This window comes from Megalobrama amblycephala, unplaced genomic scaffold, assembly GCF_018812025.1.
Source record: "Megalobrama amblycephala isolate DHTTF-2021 unplaced genomic scaffold, ASM1881202v1 scaffold587, whole genome shotgun sequence".
Lineage (NCBI taxonomy): Eukaryota > Metazoa > Chordata > Actinopteri > Cypriniformes > Xenocyprididae > Megalobrama > Megalobrama amblycephala.
The window spans coordinates 1-23216 of NW_025953494.1; the positions used below are offsets into that span (position 1 = coordinate 1).

At 39.3% G+C, this 23216-nt stretch overlaps 2 protein-coding genes across 3 annotated transcripts; both read right to left on the bottom strand.

The window, feature by feature from the left end:
* Positions 1–1648: 1648 nt before the first annotated feature.
* Positions 1649–11419, bottom strand: LOC125262075. 2 transcript variants are annotated; one of them, XM_048180636.1, is made up of 5 exons: positions 10851–11419; positions 10331–10530; positions 4244–7120; positions 3895–3969; positions 1649–2660 (listed from the first exon to the last, which is right to left on the bottom strand). In XM_048180636.1, exons 2-5 carry the CDS (start codon positions 10339–10341, stop codon positions 2108–2110), a joined length of 3516 nt encoding a protein of 1171 aa, XP_048036593.1. In that variant the 5' UTR covers positions 10342–10530; positions 10851–11419; the 3' UTR covers positions 1649–2107. The 2 variants fall into 2 exon arrangements, with proteins under 2 accessions (XP_048036593.1, XP_048036594.1); XM_048180637.1 differs by lacking the exon at positions 10331–10530 and having other exon boundaries at positions 10851–11416.
* Positions 11420–15847: 4428 nt separating this feature from the next.
* On the bottom strand, positions 15848–22737 carry LOC125262074. The gene is made up of 2 exons (XM_048180635.1): positions 22575–22737; positions 15848–22372 (listed from the first exon to the last, which is right to left on the bottom strand). Exon 2 carries the CDS (start codon positions 22129–22131, stop codon positions 16369–16371), a length of 5763 nt encoding a protein of 1920 aa, XP_048036592.1. The 5' UTR covers positions 22132–22372; positions 22575–22737; the 3' UTR covers positions 15848–16368.
* Positions 22738–23216: the final 479 nt, after the last annotated feature.

The following is a 23216-nucleotide window of genomic DNA, read 5'->3' on the forward strand; positions in this document are numbered from 1 at the left end:
TTTCGAATCAGTGGTTTGGATCGCATGTCAAACTGCTGAAATCATGTGACTTTGGCGCTCTGAACCACTGATTCAAAACAAAAGAACGACTTGAGGGTGAGTAATAAATGACATAATTTTAATTTCTGGGTGAACTAACCCATCAAACACTTTTTAGTCTCAAATATATCAGGGTTTGCATTAGCACTCAGCTACATGGCCTTTAAACACACCACAGACTAAAAGTAGACAGTTAATTATTCATTTTTTAAAACTGCACCATACATTATATATGCAAATTAAATATTCACCTTCACTAGCATCATACAACATCATGAAAGTGACCTAATCTGATCTAGCATTGCTTAGCAATGCTGCCCTTTCTGGTTTGTTTTGTTCCAAAGCCTCTGGCCTGTAAGAGTGTATTACAATGGCACTCGCTCTCTTGGACGAGGGCTGGCTGTGAGGTCCACTTGCTCTTTGGCATGGCGAGAGAACCCAACCCCTCGGTGCAGTGGAGAGATGCTGACATTTGGGGCTCCTGTCACTTTACACGCACTGCAGAGATTCAGTTTTTTTAGATACTAAGTTAAGGCAGAATCTAGTCCAAAATAGTGCATAGCCCCTGGCAACAGCTTATTAATCAAAGGAAGCTACCAGGGCATGAATAGCTCTGGAGTGGATTTGTGTTTAAGAGTGTGCTTCTACATATAAAACCATGAGTGTGTTGGGCAGCCAAACTTTTAATTCATCATAGGTTCTTCATGCTTCGCCACGCTCTTCCTACATTGTTTGACTTTCAAAGTCTTTTAAGAAAGCCTGTTAGGCCACAGATTGTTTAGGGCTTTGGAGACCTGAAGCATGCGTCCACTTCCCTTTGGGAGTGCCAGGAGCGGAGCTGATTGCTTTCAGACCAACCGCCTGTCTCTCCTCATTGTGTATCAGGACAAACGATTGGATACACATTTGTAACATTGTATTCTAACAACAATTTCTCGTATGAACTTACAGTCAAAATGTTTGTTAATGATGCTTTTTTTGAAAAACGCAAAAAAGTATAAACCCACTAGATATTAACAATAAGTAACAATGTATATATAAGAATCACTTTTAATAAAAACAAGAAAAAATAAAACACACACACACACACACACACACACACACACACACATATATATATATATATATATATATATATATATATATATATATAATAATACATAATTGTAATATTATTAATTTCAGGAGAATTTGGTTTAATTTTGTACTTCCCATTAGCTAATATGTTATTTTTTAACTGAAATTAGATGCCAGTAAAATTGATAAAAAAAAATATATATATATATTGAATATGACATGACGAAACTTAAAACTAAATTTACAGGATATCTTTGTCAAAAGACAAACAACAACAGCTACAATTTTTTTTTTTTTTTTACATAGATGTGGATATAATAATTGTGAATAAAGTGTATCATAAATATAATTGAAATATATCCAAAAAAATTGAAATTTAAACTGCTACTGCAAACAATCTTACTAAAAAAAACAGTAAATTAACACCGTTAACATACTGTGTTCTTTCATGTGAAAGTCATCTTTTTATATTTGAGCATGTGTGGGGAGGAAGAGAGGCTTGATTTAAAAGAAAAGAGACAAAACATCTTTGTTGCATAACCTTGAATCTGTGATTTATTCAGCTAAAATTCAGCCATTGAAGCTCCATATGTCAGTCCCATCACAGTCCTCTGGCTTTAACAGATGATAGCTGTCCATTTGGAAGATCAAAAAGGAAGTGAAGTATATCCTCATCATGTCATGTCCCAAAAAAGCATCTTAAGTGCAAAACCCTTCATATTTAGTCAAGGCAAGCATAATGTTCCTTGTAACTGTAGGGAATTTAGAATGAATTTTTAAAGTAAATCTTGTACAATTGCATTCACCAAGGAAAACTATTTTCATAATTTAAAATCCTTGGTAGTTCACAGTCACAGAATGCCATGTAATATTGCTCCATTCCACAAAATATGTCAGACTTCAGATTGCATTACGACCAAAAGGAGTTGTGACTCCGCATACCAGAGGGTTGAGAGTCATGCATGAAAATCAGATACTTGGCATGATGTAGTCATTTCCTTTGGACTTTGTGTGGCAGCCAGCCGAACAGCTTCCTGCATAATTTCTTCCTCTTGATTTTGGCCTTGAACAGGCACTGATTCTCGGGGTGAGCTTGAGATTGAATCTGAGGCATAATCTGAATCGGAGGCAGAAGTGGAGGCATAATCTCAGTCTGAGACTTAATCTGAGATATAATCTGATTCTGAGATTGAATCGGAGGCGGAATCTGAATCTGTGAGTGAGGCTGAATCCGAGATACGATCTGTGGCTGAGCCTGAGGCAGAGACTGAATCTGTGACTGAGAATGAGTTTGAATTTGAGAATGAGCCTGAATCTGGCACTGAATCTGAGAAATAATCTGAGGCTGACTTTGGGTTTGACTCTCAGATTGACTACGGGTCATAATGTTGGCATTTAGCTGGTGTAATTTGTGATTCTGAATGAGTAAGGCGAGTAAAGAAAGAGATTCTTCATATCCTTCTCTCCTCTCTGGGGATGGTGGACAAAGACTCTGGAAGAGCTCCTTGAATCTTCTCTCCTGTTGCCGGAAGTCATACTCCACACTAACTCAAAGAGTGAGTAAAAAAAAAAAAAGCGGGAAAGAGAGAAGAGAAAAGGTCGGGCTATAGAAATGAGAGCATTTCAAGTTACTTCTATTTCTCATAGTTCATGCTTCATAATTTTTCCCCCTTAAAAATTGGACACATTTACAGTAGTGTTCAAAAGTCAGTAAGATTTTTTTAAATGTTTAATTTGACTTATCAAGGCTGCATTTATTTAATCAAAAATACAATAAAAACAGTAATATTGTGAACTATTTCAATTTAAAATAACTGTTTTCTACTTATTATGCATATGCATTTAATGTTATTTATTTCTGTAATATGCTGATTTGATGCTTAACATTTCTTAACAATAAACATTTCTTATTACTATCAATGTTAATAACAGTTGTGCTGCTTCATGGTTTTTGAGGAGACTGCGACACATTATATTTAATATATAATAGCTATAAAATAAAATAAATAGAAGCACAAATTGTATTTGGAATTACACATGTATTCTGTATACATAAAATACTGTACAAATATATGCTTGTGTGTGTGTAATTGCAAGTAAAATTAGTTTTCATTTTCTCCCAACACCCATACTTTAATAATAATGCAAATATTATTATAAAAATATTATTAATAAATGCATATGCATTTCTTTTCTTTAAAAAAAATGTGGCTATGGAAATAAATAGAATTTGAATCTAATTGTATCAAACTGGAATATGAAACTTCTGTCATCATTTACTCACCCACATATTCCAAGCCTGTATGACATTCCATCTTGTGACATTCCTTTACAAAAGAAGATAAAATAAGAACGTTGGAGTCCAAACAACATTGGACCCCATTCACTTTTATGGACAAAAAAATTGTCAAAATATCTATTTTGTGCTTCACAGAAGAAAGAAGTCTTACAGGTTTGGAATGGCATGAGGGTGAGTAAATGATGACAGAAATTTCAATTTTGGAGGAACTATAGATGCGTTTACACCATGCATTCACGTCCTTGTTGAGCTCAATTACAATTTGTAAGGTGAAAAAATTTTGAGAGCTCCAACTGCAGATTCATTTAGGCGTTGATAGTGTTGCCATAGAAATGCATACTCTAATTCCGAGTCCAACGACTTGTACAGCTCCGAGTAGACCGCCATGTGTTGTCATCTCAAAATTGTGGTAATTACGACATGCTGTGAATGCAGAATATCCCTTTAAAATGGTTGATAGTCTCACTGGGTACTCTCACCTGTAGACAGCACATGCAGTCTTCTGACAGGTGGAACAGTCACTAAGGTCTTGGCCAGTCCGAAAACATCGGCGACTACATACGTAGCAAACAGGCAAAGAAAAGGATTTTAAAAAGCATTGTTTTAGTATGCCTTTGGCCTTGCACTCACATTAATAAATGCATTTAGAGCTCATTTACAGCCCTTATTGACCTCCGCTTGGAGCTAAAACCAAATGTACAACAAATTAAACCACAACTACCTTCTTTTCCTGCAGCTCCGCTCTGAGAATTTTTCACAATTACCTTTAACACATCCATCACGCCGGTCACACTTGTCTATTAATCTTTGAATAACTCAATCTCTCACCCTTTGCTGAGTGCGTGGCTCATCTCCAGGTCCTGGATACAGTTGAGAAGAGTTGTGATTCTTTCCTTGTTGGAATGCAGACTCGCCTCTACTGTCTCTAATCTATGCTTAGGGTCCCGTGGACTGCCACAGTGAGGCGATGCTGGCAGCAACCGGACCACAGAACCCGGATGGTCGTGCGCTAGGGAACAGTGTTCATTTGGGACAGACCCAATTGCTTCAGAATGAGATTCCATCTGTGTTTTTGAGTTCTGGAGATTCCCGTCATTCGGTGAGTACTGGTTAGGCAAACTGCCTGAAGGTGCCAGAGGTGGATTTTGGTTAGAGGCCACATTCAGGCCTCTGTTTTCACTGCCCCTCTGTATGAATTTAAAAGTTGGTGCTTTCGGAGGTGCAGAAGAAGGTTTGGGAGGTCGACAAGCAGGGTTCACAGAGGGAGGTGGTTTGTTTGGTGGCTGAAGCGAGTGTTGTGAGCCATTGATCATTTGACGTTCTGGTTCTGCTGACTTAATTTGAGTTTGTTTCTTTGACTCTGTGTCACTCCAAGACTTAAACTCATTCCCATTGAGTGTTTTAGCTTGAGGAAAAGCCCTAGCGGAAGCGATGGCTAGTAATGAGGACTCAAGAGTGTCATTATTAAGCTGATTCAGGACAGAGCGTCTGAGAACCGTAGGCTCTGTCTGTCTACGTGGCGTTTTCGAATGAACGCACAAAGCGCGCGAGGCTGTTTTGACCCCGGGGCTAGTTTGAGAACGTTCTTTGGTGTATGATTGCACCTCCACCTCAGTCTGAGTGGTGGTAAATGCCTTTGAGAGGTTCTGATGGTTGATTATTTGCGTTGTAAGTGTTGCTTTGTGATGGGTTGACATATCTGGGGCATGTGAAAATAAGCGAGTGTCATTTTGGCTTTTTGACTCCCGATAAGGATGTGACAGTGCGTCTTTATGTGTGGATATACCCTGCAGTGATGTTCCACTGGTGTTTGTTCGCTGCGTGGATGTGTGGGAAGCTTGCTTGTGTGTGTCGGCGGGCGAAAGAGTGCCGGTGTGTGTTGATGCGTGGCGTGATTCACTGTGAGGCCCTGAGAGTTTATGTGTGTGTGTTACCAGAGCAAAATGCAAACGTGAATCCGAGGTTGAGGATTCTGACTCTGTGTCAGCGTAGATTTGCGTCCCGCTTTGAGGTTTAATGCCGAAATTCGTGTGTGAGCACATTGATGGTTTAGTGTGCGTGTCAAACTTGGACTCTAATCCATTAGGGAATTGAACCTGTCTGTGAATGTTTGAAGCAGTGGAGGATATGACACCTTCATTCACACAACTCTGCACTATAGTTTGGTGTTTAACATTTGAATGTAAATGAAAACAGGTAGGAGATTTAGAAAGCGTACTTGTCTGACTTAATCGTGAGCAATCGCCGTTTTGAGGTTTGGAGTTCTGTGGTGTGCTAGTTTGGGGGGATATCTGTTGTTTCAAAGTAGTTTGCAAAGGTTTGATGTGTGGTTTATTTTGTGGCTGGGTAGGCTCTGAGTGTGTGGGTGCAGCTTGGTTTTCTTGATTTGGTTGTTTCTCATCAGGGTTTGGCTGATGAGATGATCTAAAGTGGGTGTTCGCATATGGTATTCTGGTACTTGTCACCTGTGTGGCTGCTAGCTTCTCTGTTGGGCTGTTTTTGTGTGTTTGGGGAGGGTTAACAGACACAGGTCTGCGGGGACAAGAGTTGTGAGGTTTGTGAGCATTCAAGACTGTGTTTACGACCTTTGTTGAAGCTCTATCCTCTTTCACGGTAACAGTGAGCGTATGTGTATTTAGAGCCGATGAGCGACTGGTATGATTAATGTGTGTGTCAGCAGTAGATTCCCTCTTGACTGCGTGATGATTAGTGAGGTTTGATGCCTCACTCTGCTGAGCAGGCAGCAGAGATAATGGCCATTCCTTGTTTATATTCATGTTGAGATAAGAATGAAGGTTAGGGCTCACGGGGTGCTGCTCTGACTGTGTAACGCTGCGGTCGGTGTGCCTTTCTATCTGCGTGTATTTCTGCACGTCCCTCCCAGGGTAAAGAGGAGATGAATGTCTCGACTGGAGTCCTAGAGAACCTGCAGAAGTTGGCGGCGTAATTGTCCTGGATTGGTTGTGGAGTCCAGGAGGTGCTGGATTCTGCCTTCCTCCACAATTACTGCAGATGGTCATAGGAGGTCTGTGAGGAGGTGAACGCAGAGGTAAAGTTTTTTTCTGTCCAGTCGAAGACTCCTCCCCTTCACTGATGTCGCTGCTGATCCCACCCATTACCTCAGAGTCAACCACACTCCCATTTGTGAAGTGACAATTACGTCGCGGTTTTAGCCTGCTGTTTGACACACCTCTTAACGGAGGACTGGTTCTGATTGGACGGTTATGGCACTGCACTTCTTCCCTGATGCTTTTACAAATATCCCTCTCCAGCCCCTCAAAGGTCACACCCTTTTTCATTTTAGTCTCCAGACTTCTTCGTTTAATAATGATACTTCTTGTTTTTTCTTTCCCGTTATCTTCCTTTTTACCAGCCTCGTTTGGGATGTGGCCATTAGGTGGCATGATCACTGTTTTTTCTGATTGATTGCTGCAAGCGTCCCTATGTTTGCCGTCCAGCTGCAGTTGGTTGTTTCTCATTGCAGGTGATGTCTGAACACCGACGTTACAGTGATGAGTCAGTGTGAGGGCCGCCATACTACTGGTCCCATTTGCCACGGTCCTCCAGACACGTGTCCCCACGAGGGCGGGCTCTCCGAGAACTGGCACCGGAGTGGTGTGATCAGCTGCCCGTCTACCCATCTCAAGTATAACTGGTTCAGGCAGACTTGAGTAGAAATCAATGTATTTGACCACTATGGTGCACCTGGGGTGGAAGGAGAAAGAGAACTTTTGAAAGTAAATAGACTGAAAAAGGCAGACAAAAGGTGAATAGTAATGAATGTTATTTGGACTACAAAAACCATACTCAGAAAACTGTGCCATTTTTGCTTAAAAAATTCTACATTTATTTTTTTGTTTTCATGTATAAAAAAAATCTTCAGAAAATTCTATTAAATTATAAGAAATTTTAAAACCCTATGACAGGGTTGTCCAACCCTGCTCCTGGAGGGCCAGAGTTTAGCTCCAACCCCAATTAAACACGCATGAATCAGCTAATCAAGGTCTGACTAGGCGTACTAGAAACTTGGAGAAAAGCAGTTGGAGTTAAACTCTGCAGGACAGTGGCCCTCCAGGACCGAGTTTAGACACCCTAAACTGACATTTGTCTTCTCTTTTGTGTCAACCCAGTTTCATTCAAAATGTTTTGGGGTTGTATGTAATAGGATTAAATATTAGTGCAAAAATGTATTTATATTCATGTATAATCATAAATTATTGTGCTTTGTGTCAAGAACAATATTTTTCTGTTAAAAATACATGATTTTTCCCATAACAGAGAGAGATTGAACTTAGGCCAGTATAAACATAAGTAAATATAAAAATAAAGACTATAATAGAAGTGTCTCTCTGTTTGAATTATGTGTTATGGTGTCACATATAAGAAATGCATTAAAGGGTTAGTTCACCCAAAAATGAAAATTCTGTCATTTATTACTCACCCTCATGCTGCTCCACACCCGTAAGACCTTCGTTAATATTCGGAACACAAATTAAGATATTTTAGTTGAAATCCGATGACTCAGTGACGCCTCCATTGCGAGCAACGATATTTCCTCTCTCAAGATCCATACTAAAAACACATCTAAATCAGTTCATGTGAGTACAGTGGTTCAATATTAATATTATAAAGCGACGAGAATATTTTTGGAGCGCCAAAAAAACAAAATATCGACTTATTTAGTGATGGCCGATTTCAAAGCACTGCTTCATGAAGCATCGGAGCATAATGAATCAGCGTGTCGAATCAGCTGTTCGGAGCGCCAAAGTCACGTGATTTCAGCCGTTGGCAGTTTGACACGCGATCTGAATCATGATTCAATACACTGATTCATTTATGCTCCGATGCCTCCTGAAGCAGTCTTTTGAAATCGGCCATCACTAAATAAGTCGTTATTTTGTTTTTTTTGGCGCACCAAAAATATTCTCGTCACTTTATAATATTAATATTGAACCACTGTACTCACATGAACCGATTTAAATATGTTTTTAGTACCTTTATGGATCTTGAGAGAGGAAATGTCATTGCTCCCAATGGAGGCCTCACTGAGCCATCGGATTTCAACTAAAATATCTTAATTTGTGTTCCGAAGATTAACGAAGGTCTTACGGATGTGGAACGGCATGAGGGTAAGTAATAAATGACAGAATTTTCATTTTTAGGTGTACTAACCGTTTAAGTATTTAAGGAAAAAATCTATTTTAAACTCTTTTAAAATCTTAAACTCATGTTAGTCAAATATATATATATATATATATATATATATATATATATATATATATATATATATATATATATATAATCTATATAACCGATTTAAATGTAATGCTGATGAAAACGTGAAATGTGTTATATTCAGAAACGAAATCTAACCTTTAAACAAAATTAAAGTTTTATTTGATTAAAGATTTAGTTTGCATTACACGCTTTTCGGAGTCAAATCTATCAGCTAATGTGACTAAGTTCAGTATTCTGTAAATTATATAATTAGTCAGTCATGGGGACACACATTCATGTGGCAAAAATGGCACTGTTTTCTGACAATGACCCACATACAAAACTATCAACCATCTGCTACCGCCTGCAGTTACTTTTGAAATGAATACTTTATATCAAGACATTCAATGAAAATGCAAAATTGGGGTGCAATCTATTATGAGGTGTATGATTTGAAAAAATGAAAAGAAAGAAAGAAAAAAACCTCATACAATGCTTCAATAACGACTGTGCTATTTCAGAGCACAAGACCTTATAATAGAATGTACAAAAGACCTTCATGCTTAAACCAGATGAATCCAATTTGGAAAGAGTAAGCAAAAAGATGAGAGAGAACATGGTGAAATCAAAAGAACAGAGTGATATCAAACAGAGAGAGAAAGAGAGTACAAGTGCGCTGTCACACATTCAGATTCCATTACCTCTGATCTATCTATTCAAAAAACGAATACAGTTTACAGAAATATAGAGAATCTGTAGTCTTTTTGCTCTGAGTTAAACTGTGTCAACATTTGCGTGTGTGTGTGTGTGTGTGTGTGTGTGTGTGTGTGCGTGACTAATTAAATATTTCACACACTGACAAACGTTTTGTTCTGCTCTGACCTGACTCTCTCTCCTTTCCGCTGCTACACCTGGCCCCCCGCCAGCCAGGCTCAACTGCCCTCTCTCATTCAACCCACCTTGGGCACCTTGATAATTCGCCTGACAAAGAGGGTGTTAATCAGCGACTGACAGTAAATTTTCTAATGAACCACTCTAATAAGTGGCTGTTATAAAAATGTGTGTGTGCGACATTTTGCGTACATTTTAGGCACCAAATGTCCTTAAAAGGAAAGTGCAAACTGAAATCAACTATATTGTGGAGACCAGCTCATATGGAAATATGATAAATAGCATACTCAATGTATGCTAATGTAATGTATTAATGTATTAATAGAAATGTTTAAAAAAATACTGTCTGCACACTTAAAGATGCAGACTAGATACATTATATATATATATATATATATATATATATATATATATATATATATATATAGTATAATAAATTGGTTTGAGAACATATACAGTATATAATATTATATATTATATATAATTTTATATTTTTTTGTTTTTTTAACATTTGCATTCACTCATTTTTCATTACACTTCTTTATTCAGTGTGTAGCTTAGAATGAATTAAAGTGTAAAAATCAGGTTTTGCGAAAGGTTGGGATGAAAATATAATTTGCTCAGAGTAAAACAATTTAAAAATGGAAAGTTCTGCTCCATGATAGAAAAACAAAAACGTCATGTATGTATGTATGTGTTTTTAAAATATATCATCATGACATGAATAAATAGAAAAAATCATGGGACTTTGAAGTGTCACAATAAACTACTGTGAGGCAAACCTCGTCACTTTCCGTCATCACTTACTGTTTCGCCATCACATTTCCAGCGAACACACACACACATTCCCTCAGCCCACAGCCTTGAATGTGCAAACATTTCAGATCATCTTGTTGTTCATTCCCCCTAGCATCTCTCTTTCTTGATGTTCTGTTGTGGATGTCAAGCTGACCCCTCTGGGTGGCACCAGGCTGTGGCACCACACATGACAACAGCCTGAAGTCAGTCTAGGAAAGATTGTAGTCTATGAAGCACAAGACTCACAGTCTTTCCTTCAGAAATCACAACAATCATGCAGCCTTTTATTGCAGATACACACAAAAGACAGTGAGAAAAACGGGGGAATGGGATCAAGAAATGTTGCGAGCAGGATTCAAACTCGTATCGTTTACATGAGCACCACAGCTCATGCGCTAACCGCTAGGCCACGGCTCTGGCACAACAACTATCCAGTTCTAATCAGTAGCAATTTTACATTGTGCAGAAATTAGATGAAGACCACAACACAAACAATAGACTTTTATTTTGTACATACACAAGCGCCTACCTTCAGTTACATCCTGAGACCCAAACCTTAGAGCTTCCTGGCATGTTGCAGGTATTTTTCTGTAGGTTTCAGTATCCACAAGAGGTCTTGTTGTCCAGTAAGTGGGTGCAGTAAAGATACTCTAAGATGACTCAAATCCGCACATAAGCTTGTGTTCAAACAGCACCTGCCTTGACAGTCACTCCTTTAGCTCTCCGCAGACAGTAATCATCCTCCCTCAGAGGCTGATTGGAGGCTGTTTGCTTCTCTCCAGAGGCGTCTGCTTTTCATTTGTTTTGATTTGCTCTCACCTTCACTTGCTGAGGCAGCAAGCACAAAGATGCATTGATCTGTGTCCTCAGCCTTGCGCACTCTCTCTGTTTCTCTCTCTCTCTCTCTCTCTCTCTCTCACACACACACACACACACACACACACTGAGTCACTCTTCCTGTCTGTCCCTGACCCTCTCTCGCTGTCTCACCCTCTTTCACATATGCATATCCAGTGCTGGGTCAAAGGCATCCTAAATTCAGCTGAAATTAGGCAGGGTGGGGAGAGAAAGCGAGATAGAAAAGGAGAGAGACAGAGAGATAGAGAGAGAGAGAGAGGGAGAGGTTCTGCATGCCAAGGGGCCGTTTGAAAATTACCAACATAATAGAAAAGCAGATTGATGGATGTAGTTAAGGGATGTTTGAATTTTTACATAAAACTTGTCCACTATGAAATTAAATGTAATTTGTTATATGATACATGCAATTTAGATTTATTTTAATAGGTAGGGAAATGCAAATAACAGAAATGACTTTTAAAAATGATGTTATTATGGGGAAGACTGGATTTAAAGATTGTCTTCTGTATAATACAATGTGATTTATATTATTTTAAAACTGCTGTACGAAATGCATAAATAACTTTTAAAATTCATGTTATTGTGGGCATGATCAGATTTGATAGTTTCACAGGATATTCATTTAAAGGTTAGTTTAGACAAGTTCAACTGAGTTTAAACTAGTTCCAGAATCAAACAATTCCCACTTGACCATCTCAAAAATTTGTTAGGCTAAAAGATCTCAAAAAGTAAATGTCAAAAAGGAAAAAAAAAGATGTCCATCATTTTGCTGATGTTATATTTTAAATCTATAATCTACAGGTATTTTTAATTTACAATTTACAAATCTTTATTGTAACATTATAAACTAACTAAAAATAGCTAATTGGTCTGTTTAATGATGTTTTTCACTACATGTTCAGAATTCAAAAGCTCAACACTAGATGTCACCATTTAACAACAATATGACCAGAGATTCTGCAGATCACAGTCAAATGTAATTCACTAAAATCACATAAATATACCTATTCAGTCTTTTTTTATTTTCATTCTCATTATTTTTCTGCCCTAAAAGTGTGTGGGCATCAGAGATAAATTGTAAATCGTAGAGACCCCAAACCTAGTAGGATGGTCGCAGTCGTTCACGCTATACTCAGGTGCACAGCCACACACCAGTCTGACATTAGTTGGCACTATAATAAGGCGATTTGCATTTTGGGTCATAACTTTAGAATCCTAATGTAGCAAATTATCTCAAAATAAATATGATAATTAATAATAAATAGTTATAGTTAATTATACAAATGTGGATAAGTTAATAAAATTAACTTAATGTAATAAAATTAATATTACAATCAATGAACCTGTTTTGCCAATGTACACTCATTGTTTATTAATTCTAAGAAATTTTCATTTCCAGGTTATGGCAAATAACATTCTTATTGTACAGTACTACTCAGAGCATGTAGTCAGGATCGGCATAATTAGGGACTCCAGTATATAAGCATGAAACACAGACAACTTTACGTGTGACATGAACAAGACCTTATTAACTAGACTAAACACTTAACTACTCTAACATTCACACACATACATGCTGTAAAACTTTTTCAGCTGATGGTTAAACTTAGAAATGAAAGTTCATCTGCTGCCTTAAAATGTGAGTTAAAGGATTAGTTCACTTTCTAATTAAAATTTCCTGATAATTTACTCACCCCCATGTCATCCAAGATGTTCACGTCTTTCTTTCTTCAGTCGAAAAGAAATTAAGGTTTTTGATGAAAACATTCCAGGATTTTTCTCCATATAGTGGACTTCAATGGAGCCCAAACGGTTGAAGGTCAAAATTACAGTTTACAGCGATCCCAGACGAGAAATAAGGGTCTTATCTAGAGAAACCTTTGCTCATTTTCTATTTTTTAATATTTTAACCACAAATGCTCTTATTGAACTAGCTCTCTTCTTCTTCTCTATTTGAATTCCAGGAGTGTAGACACTGCTAAGTGTATTACTGCCCTCCACAGATCAAAGTTTGAACTAATTGTTATATACTTGCACTAGAATATTGTATATGACAATTTAGTTCAAAATTTGACCTGTGGAGGGCAGTAATACACTTAGCAGTGTCTACACTCCTGGAATTCAAATAGAGAAGAAGAAGAAGTGAGCTAGTTCAAGATGAGCATTTATGGTTAAAAATTATATAATTTATTTATTTATTTATTTTTAAGAAAATGAGCAATGGTTTCTCTAGATAAGACCCTTATTCCTCGTCTGGGATCGTGTAGAATGCTTTGAAGCTGCAGTGAAACTGTAATTTTGACCTTCAACCGTTTGGGCTCCATTGAAGTCCACTTTATGGAGAAAAATCCTGGAATGTTTTCATCAAAAACCTTAATTTCTTTTCGACTGAAGAAAGAAAGACATGAACATCTTGGATGACATGGGGGTGAGGAAATTATCAGAAAAAAGTTGACTCAATTAAACATAAGTTAACAACTTGAAGATAACATTTGTTTCAACTTACAAATAGTCAAGACAATGCATTACTTTAAGTTTAATTTTTAACTTAAAGTAATGTGTTGTCTTGACTATTTATGAGTTGAAACAAAGGTTATCTTCAAGTTGAGTTAACTCAGAATTTTAAGGCAGCAGGTGAACTTTCATTTCTAAGTTTAACCAGCTGAAAATGTTTTAGTTTAAATAGTTTATTAATCATTTACTTACATTTCCTAAATGATCTGACAACTCCTAAATAACTGGTTTGTAAATAATGTAATACTTAATTTAGAAATGATAAATTGATCATTAATAAAGTATGAAAATACAATTATTAAACACATTATAGATATGCTTATAAATCTAGAACAAAGCATTTAGGTGTATTTATAAACTGCTTATTAATGTCTATTAATGCTTTATAATGAATTGACTGTTTACTAATGCTTAACTGATGCTTCATAGTGTGCAGTTATTATAAAGTTTTACCAAATTAATTTCTTTATTAAAAATAAATAAAAAATAAATAAATAAATAAAAAACATTCATAAAAAAATTAAGAAAATTACTCCTAGGCCATTGGCCCAATCTTTACCAAATTAGGCACATGGCAACCGGTCCTACTGACCTGTTCCGTGTGGAATTCAAACCGATGTCTCTGGCATGGGAGGCGTTCTGCCGCTAGTGTGCCTCTTAAAGGGTCATGAAACCCCCCTCTTTCAGCTCAAGTCTAGCTCACAATCTTTTTGGAAAATGCAACTTAAATGGGCGTGGTGGCTGTGAGAGGAGAGGAGAGGAGAGGGGAGGGGGGAAACTCTCATCGCCAGTAGCCCATGCATATCGACTGTCACTAAAAATCAGTGGTAAAACGTGAGGAAATACTACAATTTTTTAAAAAACTGGAAAAGTTAAAATCTAATGAAATACACTGACACTTTATTTTTGTCTTTTCAAGAGTTACTGAATGCCCTGCTACATATATCCTACAGTAATCGTAATTCTATTTAAAACATATTAATGTACATGTGTAATTACAGTCATTATAAAATATATAGTTGTTTATATACACACTATACATGCATATATTTGAAAAAAAAAAAATAACGCTTAAAAAAAAACCTTGCGTACATAGCATAGATCTACGCGCCGCACCTGCAACACGCTCAGTCAGTCAGGCTGCGTGTCGACTGGAGCAGAGCAAGCGACCAGAGTATTTTTAGATTCATTCCTATGGAAGTTGAGCGTCACATTTAACTTACGCGCGGCTCAACTTCCATAGGAATGAACCAAAAACACTCGCGCTTACCCGCTCGCTCCGCGCCAACGGACACGCACCATCAGTCAGTCAGTCTCTCTCGCTGTTTAGTGCCGTTAACCGTCCTCGTCATTGGAAAGATCCACGTGGTGTCATGAATAATTAAGAGAGTGTCTTCTCATTGGATAAAAAACTCAGTCTCGTTAATAATTATGAAACACCGATGAGTCATCAAAGCACTATCGTGCTCTGCCACGTCACAGCCTGTGACGTGGACAGGATGAAGATTTTAAACCCGGAAGACGAAAATAGCGTACTAAAACTAAAATTTAACCATTTCCCCCCTACTATTAAATCTAACAGATGCTAACATTGTCTTCAATGGTGTTCAACACACATACCTCTGTTAAAATCTCAGAAATTTTGGTTTAGGGTTTCATGACCCTTTAAGGACAGGGGAGTGAGGTTTACACACACAGGGTGCTTCTCAATATCCCTCCTCGTTTCCTCGCTACTCCTCCATCCTATGACCCGGAAACCGATCGAGCTCAGCCATCTTGAAGGATATCTCAATTCTCTAATTGCACCGCGAGGATCGAGGAGTGAGGAGGCTTCCTGAGGAGTCATGAGCGAGGATACACAGGTGCATCCTTTGCGGAAGTCTTTCTCGACGAGAAACCTGACGCACGCATAAATTCTCCTCCCCCTTCATATCTGTCGCAATAATTTAAATGTATGCTTTAATGTAGGCCTATGCAGTTTAAATAAAGTTTACATCTTACATATTTCAACGGAGTATCTTGCTTTATTAATATTTATTATATATATATTTTAAATAATCAACTTTAACAACATATGGGTAGATCCCTCGCGTGCAGCTAATGACGCTTTGAAGTGACGCTAAAGGGAGCGAGGATATAATTTCTATACTGGCTTCGCACCCAGCAAGCTAAACACATCCACTCAATAAACAGTCTTGACACCGGAGTCGTCGTTTTGATTTACTGAATAAATGTGTAAAACTGTAAAACAACATAACACAGAAGGAATACATAAATAAAATGTCACATGGTAAACGTCCAGTCCAACAATGTTCACCAGAAGACAGTTGTACAAAATGATTGTACAATATAAATTTCCCAATGCTATAACATGAAAACATCTACATGTACTTCCTCGCAATCATAATATATTAACAATCAAAAATAATCAAACTCTACTTACAGGCAGTGCCTCGTTAAGAGTTGTTAATCCGATGGACTGACACAGCAAATTAAAGTGCGCTACCATGTGCTTTGCACGTTGTTCTTTTTGAACCCCAGAAACTGAATAAAACATATTCAATCTGCAGAATATAAAACTACCAGTAGAGGGAGCAAAAACACCAAAACAGGCAAAGCCAGAACACTCCCCGTCTGGTATCACAAAGATACCATATACACTAGCAATTATTGGATTAAACAGCCTGATCTGAAGACACAAGGTATACTAACTCAGATATAGGTCTGTGATAGATTTTTGTTGTCCCATGCTGAACAGTTTTCACCTCCACTTTTCTCACAATACCGTCTGTACTGGGAACAGCCTTCACAATTATCCCCATCGGCCACTCGTTTCTTTTGACTTGTTTGTCTTTGAGCAGTACAATGTCGCCTTCTTTGATGTTTGGATGTTTGTGAAACCACTTGTGACGGTTCTGAAGTGTTCCAAGATACTCCTTCCGCCACCTATTCCAGAATGTTTCTGCTAATGTTTGAACCTGTTTCCATTGACATAGGAGCATGTCTTTCTTACTGAAATCTTCTTGTGGAGTTGGAGGATTACCAGCCTTTTGTGTCAAAAGCATAGATGGTGTTAGGATGAAGGGGAATTCAGAATCTGTGGAGACTGGGACTAGAGGCCGTGCATTAACGATGGCTGTGACCTCAGACATGAATGTCACTAAGACTTCATGTGTAAGCTGTGAGTACTTGTTTTTCAAGAGCATTGAATCCAAGATTCGCCTTGTTAGACCAATCATACGTTCCCAGGCGCCACCCATATGAGAAGAGTGTGGTGGGTTAAAAACCCAGGAACATCTTTGCTCAAGTAGGTATTCTCTCACCTCTGTTTGTTCGTTCTCGCTCATTTTAAGCTCTCTAGAGGCACCAACGAAATTCGTCCCACAATCGGAGCGCAGCTGCTTGGCAGGACCTCTAATAGAAAAGAATCTTCTGAGAGCGTTAATAAGACTTGAGGAAGTCATCGACTCAATCACCTCTATGTGAACTCCTCTGGTACACATGCAAGTGAACAACACTGCCCACCTCTTGCTGTTTGCTTGGCCACCCCTTGTGCGGCGTGAGATCACCTCCCATGGCCCAAAAACATCTAAGCCGACAAAGGAAAAGGGTGGATCCATTTGCAGCCTTTCTGCTGGCAGGTCAGCCATTTGTTGTTCCTCCACCTTGCCTCTTAGTTTACGGCAAGTAACACACCTCCGAATAATACTGCTAATGCATCGTTTAGCCCCAGTTATCCAAAAACCATTGGATCTTATGGTGCCCTCTGTAAGATGTCTGCCCTGATGTTGCACACGTTCATGAAAATGTCTGACCAGTAGGACTGTGATGTGATGGTGAGCCGGAATGATGAGGGGATTTGTTTCTTTATCTCCTATTTCTGCTTGTCTGATGCGTCCACCAACTCTCAGCAAACCATTGCTGTCGATGATTGGATTCAACTTCAAAAGTGGACTATGTGACGGAATTTCACTTGCAGAAGTGATGCATTTCATCTCATCTGTATACACTTCTTGTTGTACACTCTTGATGATGATTTCCTCTGCTTTCAGAAGATCACTTACAGATAAACCCCTTGAGCACCAATGCCAACCTGTGCACTGACTATCGTTACTTGGTCCTGTGAAACAATGAGCAATGTGATGCAGCCGTGCCACAGCTCTGACGACTGTTCTCCAGTCTGAGAATTGCTCAAATCTTTTGGTACCTAGATGATTCACTTCAATCTGCGTAGACAAGACTTTAACCTCTGAGCGAACTTCAACATCTTCCTCTGGGTCAATAAGATCATATGAGTTTGGGTGATCAAAGAGCTGCTCTGATGGATAGTGCAAAAATGAAGGTCCTGTGAGCCAGGTTGTGGCCTCAAGCTTAGAAGATGAAACAGAACGAGAGCCATGATCGGCAGGATTTTGTTCAGAAGAAACGTACCTCCACTGTTCAGGCTGAGAAGACTGTCTGATGCGCTGCACTCTGTTGTTCACATATATATGGAACCGTCTTGACTCGTTATAGATGTAGCCTAACACTACTCTACTATCTGTGTAGAACCTTATTCTATCTAGCTTTAGATGAATCTCTTCTGTGATGAGTTCAGTCAGTTCGACAGCCAGGACTGCAGCACATAGTTCCAGCCTAGGAACAGAAAGATCAGGCTTTGGAGCCAACCTCGCCTTGCCAAGAACAAAGCCAACCTCTGTTTTCCCATACTGATCCGAAGCTTTCAAGTATGCAACAGCTGAGATGGCCTTCATGGAGGCATCCGAGAAGACACATATTTCAGTGTGTTTGGCTTCAGAAAGAGGAATGGATACATACATGCGTGGAATGTTCAGACTTCTTAGGTCTTGCAGCGAATGACACCACTGTGCCCACTCTTCATGTCTGCTTTCAGGCAATGGTGTATCCCACTCATGTGTCTGCGATGAGAGTTCTCTTAAAAGTAAACGGCCCTGGATTGTGATAGGAGCTAGGAATCCAAGGGGATCGAACAAGCTATTCACTGTTGACAACACTCCTCTACGTGTGTATGGTTTTTCAGTGTCGGGCACTTGGAAGGTGAACGTATCCGACATTAGGTTCCACTGTACCCCCAAGCTTCGCTGATCAGGTAAGTCATCCGTGGAGAGGTCAAGGCATTTGATGTCCTTAGCCAAATCTTCATTTGGAAAGGCATCCATTACTTTGGCTCTGTTTGCAGCAATTTTATGAAGCCTGAGGTTTGAAGCAGCTAGTGCCTCTTGTGCTCTTTTAAGCACATTGATTGCCTCTTCCTCTGTAGGAAATGACTTTAAGGCATCATCTACATAGAAGTCTTGTTCAATGAATTTCCTCACATCAGTGCCATATTCTTTCTCTTCTTCTCTGGCAGCTCGGCGAATTCCATAAATGGCCACTGCCGGTGAAGGGCTATTTCCAAATACGTGAACTCGCATCCTGTAGTCCACAACCTCTTTAGACAGATCATTATCACGATGCCATAGAAAGCGTAAAACATCACGACAGTCCTCCCGGACCAAGAAGCAGTGAAACATCTGCTGTATGTCGGCTGTGATGGCAACAGGATCCTTTCGAAATCTTATGAGGACTCCTAACAGGCTATTGTTAAGGTCAGGGCCAGAAAGCAGTACATCATTGAGGGATACTCCATCAAACTGTGCACTAGAGTCAAATACAACTCGTATTTGGTCTGGTTTTTTTGGATGGTACACACCAAATGATGGAAGATACCAGCTCTCCTGACCATCTTGTAAAGGAGGAGCTAGCTCTGCATGGTTATTGTCAAGTATTCTCTGCATGAATTCTGTGAAGTCATCTCTCATCTTTGGTCGTTTGTCAAGGTTGCGACGAAGAGACATGAAACGTCTTGCTGCATACTCCCTGTTGTTGGGTAAGCGTCTCCTTGGCTCACGGAATGGCAATGGTGCTACCCAGCTGTTACTTGAGTCCTTGAAGAATTCCTTATCCATAATGTCCAGGAATAACTGATCCTCAACTGAAGGTGCAAATTTATTGTCATCTTTGGTCTGCTGAAACAAAGACTGACCAAGTCTGCAGCTTGATAGGCTAGGTTTGTGGAACTGGGTTTTCTCATTAAACGTCTCCTTCAGTACAATGTGATTATTGCATGGACTGAAGTAGCTTGGTCTGCCATTCTCTAAGATGTGTGTTCTCATGCAGTTCACCGGAGAGGGCTTGTGGCACTTTCCTAGACACACATTTCCCACAATGACCCAACCAAGGTCCAATTTTTGCGCATACGGAGCATCATGAGGACCGTTGAGTTGTTTGCGGACTTTATGTGCTCGTATTATGTCTCTTCCCAGCAGAAGCAGTATTTCAGCATTTGGATCAATAGGCGGTATCTTGTCTGCTATCTCTTTTAGGTGGCTGTGATGCAGGGCAGCAACTGCGGTTGGTATTTCATCTCGGTTATCTGGCATACTATTGCATTCGATGAGAGTAGGAAGTGGAAAATTGATCTCACCATCTGCAGACTCAATGATGAACCCTTGAGCTCTTCTTCCAGTTGCTTGGACTACTCCTGCACACGTCTTTAATGTGTACGGAGCAGAAGTTCCTTGCACATTGAAACTGTCAAAAAATTCTGATCTGGCCAAGGATCTATTGCTTTGCTCATCTATAATAGTGTAAATCCGCCTGCCTTGGTCAGGGCTGCCAGCAGGATAAACATTCACAAGGCATATTTTAGAGCATGACTTCTCACTAAAACCTTTGCCACAAATCTTGGTGCACTTTGATGACACATCTCCACCGCAGCACTCCTCTTCCTCCCCGCCATGCAGTGAAGGAGGTGTAGAATCAGAACGCCACGGCGCTGGGCCTGGATGGAGAGCAGCCAGGTGTTTGTCACTCTCACATTCAGAACATTTAATTGACACATCACAATTCTTAGCCACATGTTTGTTAGATGAGCAGCATCTGAAACAAATAGATAGCTCCCTTAAGATCCTTTTTCGTTCCTCTAATGGCTTTTCTCTGAAGCCTCTGCATTTCTTGAGAGGATGAGGTTTACGATGTATAGGACATTGCTTCTCAACCTCGTTGTTTCCTCTCTGAAGACTCTTGGTATGAGAAAGGTTAGAGGAGGACATCACATCCGTTTTATGGACTGAAACAGGTTTCTGAGCATGACTTTCATTATACCTGATCTTTCCACCAGGGTTTATGGAAAGTAAAGAAAAATTGAAGCTAGGATCGTTGCGTGCTCTTGCTTCTGCACATACAAATTCCACAAAGAAGGAGAATGGTGGGAAAGAAACTCCATAAGTGTACTTGTAGTGTGAACCCTGCATCATCCACTTTTCTTGTAGTCCAAAGGGCAACTTTTGCACAATAGGATTAACTCCTCTTGCTGTATCTAGATAAGTGAGCCCAGGTAGATCACCGCCATTCTTAGCTGCTTCAATCTCTGAAAGCAAGTCTCCTAATTCCCGGAGTTTATCATGGTCTTTAGCTGATATTTTTGGAAAAGTCTCTATTTTTGTGAAGAGAGCTTTTTCAATAGCTTCCGGAGATCCGTAGGTCATATCTAGCCTCTCCCAGATGAGTTCAAGACCAGCTGGTAAGTTCCTTACATTCACAGACTTAATGCGACGGGCATGATCTGCTGAATCTCTCCCCAGCCATCTAATCAATAAATCAAATTCCTCACCTGCTGTGAGATCAAGGTTCTTGGTGGCATTGAGAAATGATGATTTCCAGGCCAGATAGTTTTCCGGACGATCATCAAATTTGTTAAGCCCAGATGTCACTAGCTGATTTCGTGTTAAAAACTTAGCTAAGTCATACGTGGCTACATCATGACTAGAGTGATGAGTAGGATGATTCGTGTCTCGTCTAGGATGGTGCATGGGCGCAGCTGGACTCTTAGAAGGGTGTGAGAAGCTATGTGGAGAGTGGGGGAATGGAGGTTTACTCTGCTGCCTTTTCTCACTGCAACTGCATTGACTGGCATTCCAAGAGGACAGAACATGATACACCGGTGAAGAAGGCTTTTTCTCTCTATCATCCTCTATATTTTGGGGTAATTCAGGCTTTGAATTCTCTGGTACAGTATCACTAGGTTCACTATGTTGTTTTACATACTCTTCAGTACGTTGCCTAGGACTTTGCTGTGGAAGGTGGAGAGTTGAACTATGTTGTGATCTTTTTACCTCTAGATCTGCGACTGCAGCTTCCATGACTGCCGCTTCTGCCATTGCAGCTTCAGCCTCTCTCTCCTTTTCCATTACGTCTAATGTTGCTTCAAGGCGAGCTTTCTCTATTTTAATTTCCATTTCCCTCTTTGCAAATGAGGCTCTTGCCTGTGCAGCTTCCGCCTTTGCTCTTGCTTTAGTCGCTGCCATACTAACCGTGGACTTGCTGGAAGTCACGGAACGTCGAGATGAAGCTGACTGACTTTTGTCATCTTCCATGACTGGTCCGAAATATAAGCTTGATGGATTTTACCGTGTGGATACTCTGCAGTTGTCGTGTTAGCCTCTATGCCGTAGATGACAATAGCAGGTGAAATCCAGCTTCCAAGATAAACAGCTCTTGTATGAAGCTTGCCTTTTTACTGTACTGGCTTCGCACCCAGCAAGCTAAACACATCCACTCAATAAACAGTCTTGACACCGGAGTCGTCGTTTTGATTTACTGAATAAATGTGTAAAACTGTAAAACAACATAACACAGAAGGAATACATAAATAAAATGTCACATGGTAAACGTCCAGTCCAACAATGTTCACCAGAAGACAGTTGTACAAAATGATTGTACAATATAAATTTCCCAATGCTATAACATGAAAACATCTACATGTACTTCCTCGCAATCATAATATATTAACAATCAAAAATAATCAAACTCTACTTACAGGCAGTGCCTCGTTAAGAGTTGTTAATCCGATGGACTGACACAGCAAATTAAAGTGCGCTACCATGTGCTTTGCACGTTGTTCTTTTTGAACCCCAGAAACTGAATAAAACATATTCAATCTGCAGAATATAAAACTACCAGTAGAGGGAGCAAAAACACCAAAACAGGCAAAGCCAGAACAATGGGAGCCACTCTAACCAAATCCAGCAATGTGAGTGTCCACCTCTTTCATTTCATTTCTTTCATTTCGAAGTTTAACCAGCTGAAAATGTTAATACATAGACCACAGGACATTTTGAGGTTGCACACCAAGTCACATCAACATCACTCATTTTTATGTTTTTCTATAAAAAATTATCTGCCATTCTAATTATCTGCAAAACACTTTTTCAAACTCATTTCATTCATTTCACATGACTTTGTCTTCCTATGACATGTGATTAATCTGAATTTAAATGTTGAATGAGTCCACACATCTACACCAAATATATTATGATCAATATCTTACGACAGTAAACAACGGCAAAGGATTTTTAATCAAACTTCTTTTAATCTAACACTAAGAGGGAGTGATTGCTTTTATATCTTTTATATAGTTTTTACATATCTCAGCTCTGTTCATTAATTGTATTCATTTTAA

Excerpts from the sequence above, each read along its gene's own strand:
- LOC125262075 (XM_048180636.1), bottom strand. Across the intron at positions 3,970-4,243 it reads AGCCACGCACTCAGCAAAGG|TCGCCGATGTTTTCGGACTG; the intron begins GTGAGAGATTGA and ends CTACGTATGTAG. Across the intron at positions 2,661-3,894 it reads ACTGCATGTGCTGTCTACAG|TGTGGAGTATGACTTCCGGC; the intron begins GTGAGAGTACCC and ends TCTTTGAGTTAG.
- LOC125262074 (XM_048180635.1), bottom strand. The coding sequence starts at position 22,131 with ATGGAAGATGACAAAAGTCAGTCAGCTTCATCTCGACGTTCCGTGACT.